This window comes from Pollicipes pollicipes, unplaced genomic scaffold (genome assembly GCF_011947565.3).
Source record: "Pollicipes pollicipes isolate AB1234 unplaced genomic scaffold, Ppol_2.1 Scaffold_6138;HRSCAF=7277_pilon_pilon_pilon, whole genome shotgun sequence".
NCBI classification, from domain to species: domain Eukaryota; kingdom Metazoa; phylum Arthropoda; class Thecostraca; order Pollicipedomorpha; family Pollicipedidae; genus Pollicipes; species Pollicipes pollicipes.
Window position 1 is genome coordinate 36,542,195 of NW_023596818.1, and position 12,692 is coordinate 36,554,886.

Below are 12,692 nucleotides of genomic sequence, written 5' to 3' on the forward strand. Positions count from 1 at the left end.
GAGAGAAATGGAAAGATGCAAAGTTCAAGGCAACCTAAATCTCCCTTTACATTTGTTCAATAGCTTGATTGGATGCTTAGCCTGGAGGACAAGTATGTATTCACAGCTCCATTGAAGTCGTTCAAAGGAGACCCTTGTTCCTGCCCGCAACTGCAAACCACTCAGTATGGGGTTACATTCATAGCAGATTGGTCTCTCTTTGACAATGTTGGGGACATTCGATGGGCTGAATGTGTGGAAACGAATATCGTGGAATAGATTGAGCATGCATTGAACGTAAAATAGCAGCGTCAGTCTTCTAAGTCACCCAACGTTCCTAGAATACGTCACCCACGTAATCTCATTTCACTGGAGTGCTCAGTTCCAGGGCTAACGTCGCAATACTTATAGCATTACGTCCAGTCGACGAAGCTGTGCCAAATGGGTAATGATCATCAAACCTCCGGACATGGCTCGTGGGTCGGGTTTCTGACGGCGAGATGAAGCGGCGTCGTTACGGCCCGCTAGGGGCGCGTCGGACGCGGCGCCCACTAACACCCCGCTGCCTGACGCGAATGGCCAACGCCTGCGGGTGTTATGGCGGCAGGGCACCGGCCAATACCTTGCGCTGATAGTGGGATTACCAAGCCAGCCGTGACTCAGCCGTGTCACCCCGTCTCCCTCCCCGGCCGGCGGGGACGGCGGGGGAGGGGAGACGCCGGGTGCGGGCAGCGGGCCGCTGGCAGGAAAGACCTCAGACCGGCGACAGGCGGAATCAGCCAGCATGCCAGCACGATGCCAGTATGCCAGCGCGACGGTGCAATAACAAGCAAGACGCTGGGCCTACACTCAGCTGGTGCAGGTCGGCAGACTGCCTGCCATGCCAACTACGTCCCATAACATGCACAGCATTCTACAACATAGCACTGTGTGTCATTGGGGCTTTGTGACGCGTTCAGCTGCTGAAGCTACGCGGCATCGCTTGTCTGTCGCCTGGGCAAGAAGGGTGGGCACCGCGGGGAACCGAACCCCATACCTCTGGTCTCTGGTACCCTGATTCTGGGGGACCTGTATAATAGCACCGGTAAGGGACCACTCACAAATCACGTTACGCAGGGAAGGAGGAAGCGGTTTCTTGATGAAGTGTAACCGAAGGATGCCAACGGAGGGATGGGGTGTTTTTCGCAGGGTAACGTTGCGTTAAGGTACAACCTACAACCCTGCTAAAATATTTTCAGGAACCTTACCGCCAAGTGCCGCTCGCCTCCCTTACAAAAAAAGACACGATCGTTTCTCATTCCGCATGACTAGCTCAGTGAGAGGCCAAGCATATCTTATTTTCGGGAGATTACGCTGTACACAGTGTGACCACGGGAAGTGAGGGAGGTAGGCCACCCAGAGTAACCAGTGCGCAATCATGGGGAGGGAGAGTGGGAAAATGGCTGAAAATATGTACCGTAAGCTATGGGCGGTCACTTGTCACCTTTTGAAGCATGGGACAAGCGGGTGTTATCACAGCGCTGTTATCACCATATAGATGCTAGCATGACATAAACGAAAGGAGACAGTCGCCGTTGGAAGACGTTTTGGATGGGCTGTATCAGTGCACTGGAGCGTGACAAGCCGAAAAAATGCGGACGTAATTTGCGGACAAAGCCAAAGTGACGTAATTTCACACATTTTTGGCGCAGGCGGCTCCGAGCCTGGACCTGGATCAAGGCAGTGTAAGTTAAAATCATGCTTAAAGCTGACTCTGAGGGTTGGATGTCGGCCTCAGTTTGAACAGATAACACTGGTTGTTAGTAGTTGTGATATCCCTTCGTTGCAAAGAATTATTTCGAGCTTGGTTCTTCCTGGGCATCAATCTCGATCATTTGTCGAGATTTATACAGAGCCAAGGACGAAGCACGATACACGCACATATATATATATATATATATATATATATATATATATATATATATATATATATATATATGCATACAATTTGCCCTGTTATTACGTCTGCGTTACGATTCACATGCGCATAAAAAAGGGTCAAAAGGCTCAATGTGGGTTATTGCTATGCCATAGCGCGCTAACCCACTTCGTACAGCACGAATTTTAGAAAAAGCACACCCGCTTCATCTTGCTGGCAAAATAGCTGCCCACATCATTTTGATAATTTTGGATCACCATTACATGATTGATGAGGGATTTCGTAATTTTATGAAGCGTGATAAGTTTTCTTTAACTATCCGTACTCACACATAAGAAACACATATTCAGTGCCGGAGCTTGTGGATTCTTTTCCTTTTTTGCTGCTCATCTCTGTGTCTTGTTCGCCAGACAAACATGACAACCTCGGCACCAACCGAGGTGGAGGCGAGTGCGTTATGCTTTGTTTATCACGCATCATGCCATACCGCATGCCGAGCCACATGTCACACCATGTCCCACGCATCATACTGTGGCACGTGCCGCGCGCCGTGTATCGCGTATCACATCGTACTTCACATCATATCAGACCCCGCATCACGCCATGTACCACGCACCACGTCACATCACGCTCCAAGAATCACGCCGCACCATGACCCATGAACATACCGCACCATGCACTAGACATCATGTCGTGCCATGCACCATGCACCGCACGTCATGACGTGCCATGCACCATTTACCATGTCGAGAGCGCTGCTCTGCGGGCTGCCCCACTTGGGCGCGTTCTTGCGCAGCAGCTCGGCCAGATCGCCGTACGCCATGTACTCGAACACCATCCATGGCGTGACGGCCGTGTCTGGAAACAGCGGCGCGGCGTCGACAGGTCGAACGAGCCTCGATGCGCGTTCGAGGAGTGCGATGCGTTTGAACGCTGGCCAATACAGCGCCTTTTTCGGTGTGGGGCAGCTAGGTGATACCGGAGGGATCCTCTCGCTGTACAAATGGCTGGCGCCGTTCAGCTGATACCGAGACGCGAAGGAATGGAGTCCGTCGCCTTAAGGAATCCATACTAACAGGATTCACTTGTATCATGCTATTCTTTTCTTATGAGCTTGGGATGTAGAGCAAAACCCGCATTTCGCATGTGTGTACCATTCGCAAGCGATATTGCTGGAACATTGTCTGACTAAAAGTCGGCTCTGGTCCAAAAATTCCAGCCGACGCAATCGATGACTTCGCAGTTCTTTACCGTTGCGCCTATTGTGATCAAAGCCTCGGAACTTACGTACATATTTTTGGTGGATGTTTGCACTAGCACACTGAGCTTCACACCCGTGAATTTCCCATGACCAAGTCTTCCCGTTTACGTCGCTGAGACTCGTGTTCGAGTTCCACTTCGGAAAAGGTGGCATTGTCCGCTCTCTGGTCAATTGCTAGTGTAAGCTGTGGGTCAAACACTTGAGATCTGTTCTTGGGTTGCAGCCGGCACATGCACTTATGCCACCTACGTATTCTATCTTATACATCCATACCGGGCAGCGGATTTGACCTCAGATCACCCCTGGCTGCTGTGACCTGACATGGGTCATCAAACATTCCTGAAATCCTTGGATCCATGCTTTGTGCACGACAGCGTATGATAGGCGACGCGCGAGTGACGGGGCCGGGCAGGGCCGTTAATGCTATACGATCTCCAATCCTTCGACGTTGTTAGAGTCGCTTGGACGCCCACCTTACTCGCAATGGCAATATCATTATTACATATGTATTTGTGTGGCGTCACGTGGTCCCGACAACATTTGAAGGCATTGGGACACCACTGAGAGCATCGCTGAAGAACTTACATGACACCAATGCGTGGTGTGTCCGCGCCGACATCATGATAATAAGGCACGTCACCATCTTTAGCACCGTGCTCATATCAGTTGGGGCCCGCGTTCGGCACGTGCCAGAATTTCAAGAAAGCAGAATTTCGCGGTTGATTGTGCGTGTCTATAAACTGTTTCGCGCGTCAATGTCTTTTCAGTCCTGTTTGTCTTTTCATCGCATACACAGTGTAAATAGGAACCCAAGGACATGAACAATATTGGCAAGCTTCACCGATGAGTTTCCTACCTCGGCTCGAAATCTGGCTGTGCGCCCATTTGTCGCATAATTCCTTGCTGAAAGCATGATCGAAGACGCCCATCCAAAGGACGCTGTATTCCAAACGTTACGTAAGCGGATTGAGTGCGACAATCCAGAGTGCTCCACGAGCGAACTGCAGGTGAGCGGATCTCTCGCAACGCCCACGCGTCCCAACGCCAGACAGAGCTGGCTGGGGATGCTGAACGGTAACGGGCGAACACGGCTGAACGGTAACGGGCCAACACGGCTGAACGGTAACGGGCCGACACGGCCGAACGGTAATGGACGAACACAGCTTACTCGTTGACCGAGTAAATCGATGTTAACGCCGTTAAGAATCATCAGAAATTGCTTCTTAAGTTCCTTGTGTTATTAATCTACGCCTACCGGAGCTCGTCCTATCATGTCATCACTAACGCACTCTGTGCCGCATAAGTAAGGTGAAACTCAGACGTCCTGCACCGCCGCGTGAGGGGGAGGATTTTACACTCCCACGATACGTTACAGAGGAAGGAGAAGGACTCAGGGGCTAGTATGGCTTCCAGGCGTTCACAATAAAAAAGGGAAGGGGCTTCGTGGCTAATAGACGTTATGCTAAGTGAAATCATTCGGTTCTGTGTTAAATGACCGATCCTATGAAATGATCATCTCGAAATGATCCCGAAATGATCATCCCTGCAAAAGTGACGGACCTAAACGGACCTAAACGGAGTGACAGGCCTAAACGGCTTCGAGCAGCACATCACCCGCATCTCGGTAGTGGATGTCACGTCATTGAGTCGGCAAGGTATGCGCACCTTCTTGAGGGCCGCCCATCATGGCATGGACAGCAAGAATCAGAGGACAGGATTTAAGTGGCTCTACACGTCGCTGTTCACAATGTTAACGCTAAGTCCAAGCCGCGCGCGGAACGAAACAAATTGAAATATATATGGCCACAGCCCCTTCCTATTGCCGTCCAGAACTTAGGAAGGGATTCAACATGTGCCTGCCAAGCAACTTACAAGCGCGTTGTAGCTACATTTGTCCATGCATCATGGGTTATCACATATGTCAAAGAGAAGGCGAGCGCGGGCCAGCTCCCAGTCCTATCACAACGCCGCCCACCTTGCACGAGAACCCCCAGTAGGCTGACGATGTTCTGGTGCCGGCAGCTGGCCATGATCTCCACCTCGCGGATGAAGTCCTCCTGCAGCTCGACGTTGGCCGTCTCCTTCAGCAGCTTTACCGCCACGTTCACGGGCTCTCCCTCGCACGGCAGGTACACCCCTGGCGGCAGCGGCGGTGTGAGTCAGCACCATGGAGGACGCCGGAGCTAACTTTAACACCAGCCGCCGCCGCGATACCACGCTCGCGGCCTGCACCTCCATGGCGGTTGAACGCTCGCGAGAGCCGCGCCGACAAGAGCTGTACGCGGTATTACTCCTGTTAAAAACATTTCTTATGTCTGCTTGTGGCGACACTAAGTTGGCTACAAATAGTCATACAGAAAGCTTATGGTAAAAAGCAAAACGCGCGCTTCAAAAGCTTGAACCAATCTTCACTTTAGGCGCAAAGAGTTATACGCAAGAACAGTGCCGCATAACACAGGTTATCCTTCAAAACTGCGTGCCCGTTATTACCTCTATAACACAAGATAATGCGGCTTTTGCCTCAAAATGACGTTACTTCTGTTGCCAGTACTTGTTCGCCAACTGAGCGATACAGGTCATGTGTAGGCTTCAAATATTATACCAGAAAATGTACCAGTTATTGGCTCCATTGTCAAAACTTATACAACCTTTAATTACACGCAAATCACCGCAAATTGATAAGAAAGCTTAATCCATGACTGAATCAAAAATCGTTCATGTCACCATGGTACTGAAATACAGCGAAAATCACTCTTCATTTCAAGGATTTCACGCCGGGGTCAATATCACGGGCGTCTACGGCCTGGTCTCATCTCGCAGACATCGCCGCATTGCTCCCACACATGGCTGCCTCCAGCTGATGTGTGGCAGCAGTGCGACAGGCAGCATGAGATCAGGGTTGGCGATGTTCCGTCTGCGATTATACGCACTGACGCCTAACGCGGACTGATCTTTGTCTCACGTTCTGTCTTATACCACTAATGCCGCATAAAAGTGGTGACCGAGGTAATGTTGCTTATAAACAGGCTGCAAAAGTTCTTACAGTGCCTATAACCAGGATGTAGTGTCCTATCCAGATGGAAGGCGCCAGCCCCCACCTCCAAATTTGAGAAGCAAGTGGGTGCACTCCGGGGAGAAACTCGTTTGTTGGCTATTTTGAGGTCTCGTCATTTTCCATCATGCTTGTCGCTAACTCATTTTGCGGGACTGCACTCCTGAGTGAAATAGTTGATGCACATTTTTGAAGCACAACCTTTGTCGCGTAGCACTGATGTGGTAATACTCGCCATACAAGTGATATCGTAACATCCGCGAGCTTGACAGATGTTTTTGCTGCGACACAAATGTGGGACCGCCTGATCGGGGATCTGCGATACTGTGCCGCGGCATACTGCTGTACTGCGGGACAGTCTACCACCTCGCAGGTGCCGGAAGACATGCCCGGGTCTCGACACTGCGCCGGACCCTGCACGTGCGGGCCATGCGCCAATCGCTGCCACTGCAGAGACCGCTGGAACGTGATTAACCAATTTTCCACATCAGCAATCCGCGAGCTCATACTAATTTTAGCATGGGATTCGGAGCCTGGGCGCTGAGTTCCTCGCAAACTTCCAGAGAATGTCCACCTCTCGCAGATTGCCAGCGGACAGGCAGTGAATGCAATTTGAGCATCCGCGACTGGAGGGATTTATTTCCGAAAAGGCGGGCGAGAGGCTGCGGTTGAAGCAGCTAGCTATACTTGGCGCCAAAGTTGACATAGGGCGGTCGCACACGGCCGTAAGCAGGAGTTTACGAGTGTGTGGAATGGGTTGGGGGAGGGGATGGGGCACAACAACAATACTTACTGATCAAATAATTTAACCACCCACAGGTTTTTTTGCATGGTGTACAAGGACTTAACATGCTTTGAATCGGAGGCTCACTTAAATTTTGTCCAATGAAAACCTAGATTAGTGCGCCGTGTGTGTGGCGTTTTCTGCATGACGTAAAACAACATTGCGCTTTTAGCATACTTATTTTCACGCGTTTGCTCCAATCAGTTTTTGCGTTAATACTTATTCAAGCATATATTAGTGCGAGTCATAAGCTTTATCGTCGGGATGGGGTGAACTACATGCATGCGCCCGTGCTTTGAATCAACTTTTATTTTCATGTTCCCTTTATTTTTTTTTTTACTTCGTGTAGTTGCCTATGCATTGGGTCTTAAGCCCCTTCCAACCACGCCAAAAGGCCACCCTTGAAAAAATGAAAGGAAAGTAGGTGAAATCCGAAGGGTCAACCGATTTCGGCACCTAAGTTTACTGCTTTGTTCCGTACAACGCTAAATCATCCAATGCTATTCAGACGTAGTGAGAGTACAGGGGATGAGGCAGCCGTCCCACCCTCACCGTCCACTTTTCCACCAATGACCTCTACTCATTAATCGCCTGATTTAGGCTGTCACGGTCCATGGAAGGCGGATTATCAAACGTGGTCAAATTTAGACCATACGTGCGCTGGGCCGAAGTTTGGGACGAAGCCGATACTCTCGGCTCGGCAAGTGTGGTATGGAGCCGATGTCAGACAAGAAGCCCCCCTCCCCCCCCAAAAAAAACACAGGCTAGCAGATCACACGCTGGAGATCACAGCAGAGATTTGGGAACGCGTTCATCTCACCTTTGTACACTTTTCCGAAGCATCCCTGGCCGATTTCGGACATGTTGACAACCTGCTCCTTCAGGATATGAACAACTTTCATAGAACTTAGTGGCGATGTCCAGGGAGACTCGTGGTAGTAGTTTGGATTCGAATGCACTCTGTCGTCCAGCACTATGTTCTCTGTGATAGTGACGGGCAAGTTCTGTGGAAAAAGGACCGATAAGTTCTTATTAGCATCCTCTAAAATTGAACGACAAAAGCGATTCACTAACTGCAGGCAATGAGTTTCTTGCACATGACCAGGACAATTATGACCCACATCACCGGACAAATTCTGCAGGCAAACAAACTCAGTCATCATCGTATCCTTACAAAACTGAGCAGAGATCACACGACGCGCCCCCACAACCGCGTCACAAGAGCCGAGCGCACATCGCGCGACTTACCAGCTTTCCATGCCTAAGCTTGTGAACGCACATCGCGGCACTCATCAGCTTTCCGTGCTGAAGCTTGCGGGCGCACGTCGCGCCTCTCACCAGCTTTCCGTGCTCAAGCTTGCGAGCATACATCGCGCCACTCACCAGCTTTCTGTGCTCGAGCTTGCGCGCGGCGGCGCGACTACCTCCGGCGCCGGCGAGCCTCCGGCGCCAGCAGGAGACCAGCACCAGCACCAGCACCAGCGCGCCGATCAGGCTGGGCACCAGCACCAGCACCCAGCCGGGCACGCCGGGCGCCAGACCCTGCGGCGGCCAGGGACGCCCAGCGGTGAAAGCTGTGCGCCAGGCCGGGAGGGGGGAGCACTCCTACATGCAGATCCAGGATATGGTGGGGAGTCGGGACGCGGTGAGAGTGCTTTGGACACACCGAAAGGAATCTGTGCACCGCACTGGACGCTGAAGAAGTCGGAAATTCAGAAAGATTGTTGAGAGTTTTATAGAGCTGAAGCGTCAGCGCAACCAACACTGAGCGATATCATGCCGGACAATCTTCCCAGGTTTTAAGAAACGGCTGTTGGAAGGGGCGTGCTTGGTCTGGGTGACCCTTGATGTATCCCCCCCCCCCCCAGCCCCCCCCCCCTGCGCGGTCCGGGCGGGTCAAATTATTGTTTTGTATCTCCACACATTCACCATCCCTGGAAAGGTGGTCGGGAGTATCTACCCCGTCCCGGAACCGCACACAAATCCCCACACGTGTGACCCAGAAACGACGGTGCTGCTGAACTGATTGACACCGACACACAAATACATACACACAAATTATCTTACCGCACGCCACGCCAGTGGCGATATAGAGCCGCTGACATGTGATGCCAGCTCGGCCAGGGCCACTGACCTGTGGACCGCTATCCCCGTTGTTTGTACTGAGAAGATATGGATGCGGCGACGAGTCGTCCTCCACTGTATCAGGCAAACACACCAAAATTATGGGGTTAGACAAGCAAACAGTCTGATGTGCGAGATTCCCAGTGCAATCTGCAAAACATTTACGAACTCAGAACGAATATGAAAGAAAGAAAGAAAGAGAGGGGGAGGGAGAAGAAGAAGAAGAGAAGAAGGGGAAGACAGAACGACAGGAATTGAATAAATAAGCTGAAAAGACAATGCGATTCACAACTCGGCGAAACAGAAAGACGCACGCGCGTGTAATGAGTGCACCCAAACCACGATTGAAAAGAGCCGTTTTTGGAACGCGGCATTTCACCGGCCGCCGCAGCTGTGCGCTGGCACTAACCTACGTTGCGGTTGCACCGGAAGTTTTGTGGCGAGTCGCCAGTGGGCTCCGTCAGGTCATGCGGACAGATGCAGACGTGGTCCGAGTCATCCACCATCTGGCAGGCGGCCTCCATCCCACAGAGGGACTTGGGGTTCGGGCAGGGGCGGCCTGGCGGGGACACGGAGCACGGGGTCAAGGCCGATCTGTGCCCTCCGGCGGACATCTCTGTCCGTGTCGGTCTACAGCGGGGTCCGACAGAGCACTCCACCCGACGAAATAAGGGCACTGGGGTCAAACAATGACCTTTCGCCTCCGCACACTCATGCCCCGTGGACCAATGTCCCGATGATGGTGTGTTGATTGCGCTGGTGTGTGATGATTGCGCTGATTATTGCGGTGAGAGAGCGTGGGCTGAGCTTTATCATGTCCTGTTAGTATCAGGGCGATCTACTCCAAAGCTAGGGAACAGATACCAGTCTTCAGCCAGATAGCTGATGCACGGCAGCACACGTGTTGGGGTAAGCACAAGGTTCTTTTGCAAATCGTTGTGAACTCTTGTTTTCTAACGTTTGGCTACTACAACTAACTAGCTAAACCTCTTATATCGTTTACAATTTTGCGATCGGTAGTAACGTGCGTTTTAAGTTCAGAGTGTAACTAGAGCGCCCCCATGCTATACACAGTAGTTGTTTAGTACATGTGCTGCATACGCCGCGAGACATTTTGCGTCTGCCAGTCAGACCTTGATGTAGCGATGTTAGTTTTCTTTCGGGATGGCGACCGGTTCATGTTGCATCAGGTGTGCATGGGCCGTGGTGTAGCATTGATGCAACGTTCCGACATTGATGTCATTGATGGATTGACTGTCAATCTTTGAGTAACAGGGTTGCTGTGACGTATAGTCGACACCCGCAAATAGTCGACGTAACGATGCCGATATAAATCCATCAGTTCCACCTGAGCAGCCAAAACCGAGAAGGCAGTAGTAAAAAAAGCTGACTAAAGTGACAGAAATTTGTCACGTCACATTCCTGACAAACTACGAGCATTATGAGCGCTTTTTTATGAACAGAAATATCTAAGAAATTTTTAAACCATCCACAATGCAATACAGTTCAATAGTGTTGGAAAGATGTTGCTCGCAGAAGAGAGCTATGTGGAGACCCGAGTGTCGAGGTGTTTTGAGGTCCTAGCTACACTAGAAAGAGTGCGAATGACAAACACCACGCCCACGCCAGCGGGCATAGAAGAAAGGCGTGCATTAACGGAGTTTGAAGAGGTGACCTGGATCGAATAAGGCAACCGCCCGGGCGGTGAGAGCAAACAGGCGGGATGGTGATGAACATTCACAAGTACGACCACTCACAAGCACGCGGCAACAGAAGACTTCGAAGAGACACAGCTGACCATTTCCCTAACGTTATGGACTGAAATCGGCTATGGACACCGCATACTGGTGGCCAGGCATTCAGCTTATTAGTGAGCATTTGAAGTTTTGGGCACCTAATAACCAGCCAGACGATACAGGTGGCCAGGGTCATCGAGCTAGTGGACATGCAGCTGGTGGCAGCAGCTGGTGGCCGCAAACGGCACGCGCCGTTGGCCAGCGCCGTAGGGCGTTTCGTGCAGCTGGTGGCCGCGAGCGATGAGGCCAGGGTCGGCCAACGGGGACCGTGAGCGTTATGGACAACTGGTGGCCGCGGGCGACACGTACCGGTCGCCATGGTGAGTGCGTCGCTGCTGGTGGTGACCGGCGTCGTGTCGTCGGCATAGTGGCACCGCTGTTCGGGCGTCACCTCGGAGAGGTCGCGCGGGCATACGCACTTGAACGAGTCGCCGACGGGCATACAGGCCGCCTCGGGCCCGCAAATGTCTGGTCGGCAGCGACTACGTGTTCGCCGCCGTCGCCGCCGCCGCCGCCGCCGACGGCTGCTGCCGCTGCCTGTCAGAGCAAAGCCAGTCAGGAGGCGCCGCGCTCGGACATCGCTCTGGTCCCTGCACCACCTCATCTCCGCTCCGATCTGTCTCCATGTCCCCAGAACATACCTCCGCTTCATGACATCCATCCCTTTGTCTTTCCCTCTGCGTCTCCTAACTAGAGGCGACGGCTTGATTCCAAATTTTTTGATTTCCAAAGTTTCCAAAGTGTTATTTGGGGCTTGGAAGGATAGGGGCAAAAAGTCTTTGGAATTGATCTGCCTATGTATTTGTCTGTATCCCTGCTCTTCTGCTGCCATCTCCGCCTCTGCTTCTGCCCATGTTTCTGCCTATATGTTTGCCTACGCCTCTGCTTGGTGCAAACGCCACCGTCATCGTCGCCGTCGCTGTCGCCGTCGCCGTCACCGATACTGCCGCTGTCGCTGTCACTGTAACAGTCACCTTTGTCGTCACTGTCCTGCCCGTCATCCCCACTGTCACTGTTACTGCCACTGTCTCTGTCTCTATCTATGTCTCTGTGTCTGTCCCTAACTCAATCTGTACCTGTCTTTGTCTTAATTTTCGCATCCGCCTTTGCTCCCGCCTCACCCCCGATCCTCGATCATTAAAAAGCGATTGGTTGGCTAACCGCATCGCGTAAGAGCTTCGCTGGAACTAGTCACCCGCCCCTTCCCGCCTCCGCACCATTCGCCAACCTCGTCCAGTCTCCGTCCGTGTCTCCGCCATCTTGTCGCTCCCTGCGCATGCTTGTGTCCGTGCCTGCATGTACTGCAACTTTGACTTTAACAATCGACAAGACATCAACAAAGTGTTGAAGGTTACGAGATATGCGAGCATGAAACGCTCTACACGATGCTGTGGGTGCCAGGAAAAACTCTCGTTGTTTGATGCGCAAGGGCAAAATGACAAGCAATTTACCAAACAGTGTCAAAGCCACGGCATTATTGCCTTCCCTGTAGAGTCTCAGCGAGACCAGGCAACGGACAGACTTGACGAAAGACGTGGTTTGTAGAAGCATCGTTGCCACACACTATGACGTCAGCTTTGTGGAAGTAGTGTCGCCAAATAACTATGACTATATGTCATAGTATGTGGCATAGCATACACGGCGCCACTGTGAGGCGCATACATGCCCTCCTATCGATATCATATCAATCTAAACTCCTGTCAACCGGAACGGTCGTTGGCGGACGTTACCCAGCGCGTAACGTTGGGATGCAGTGGGAAGGGTAATACCCATCCATA

General features: G+C 51.8%; 1 protein-coding gene across 1 annotated transcript in view; it reads right to left on the bottom strand.

Annotated features, from left to right (window-relative positions):
* The window catches only part of LOC119105841 (NT-3 growth factor receptor), a 49,077-nt gene that overhangs the window by 12,644 nt on the left and 23,741 nt on the right, over positions 1-12,692 (bottom strand). Inside the window, exons 3-9 of the mRNA XM_037229394.1 lie at positions 11,224-11,451; positions 9,528-9,677; positions 9,129-9,193; positions 8,378-8,536; positions 7,815-7,998; positions 5,134-5,295; positions 2,640-2,755 (exon numbers count right to left, since the gene is read on the bottom strand). Coding sequence (XP_037085289.1) covers positions 2,640-2,755; positions 5,134-5,295; positions 7,815-7,998; positions 8,378-8,536; positions 9,129-9,193; positions 9,528-9,677; positions 11,224-11,451 — 1,064 coding nt within the window. The remainder of the gene's footprint in view (positions 1-2,639; positions 2,756-5,133; positions 5,296-7,814; positions 7,999-8,377; positions 8,537-9,128; positions 9,194-9,527; positions 9,678-11,223; positions 11,452-12,692) is intronic.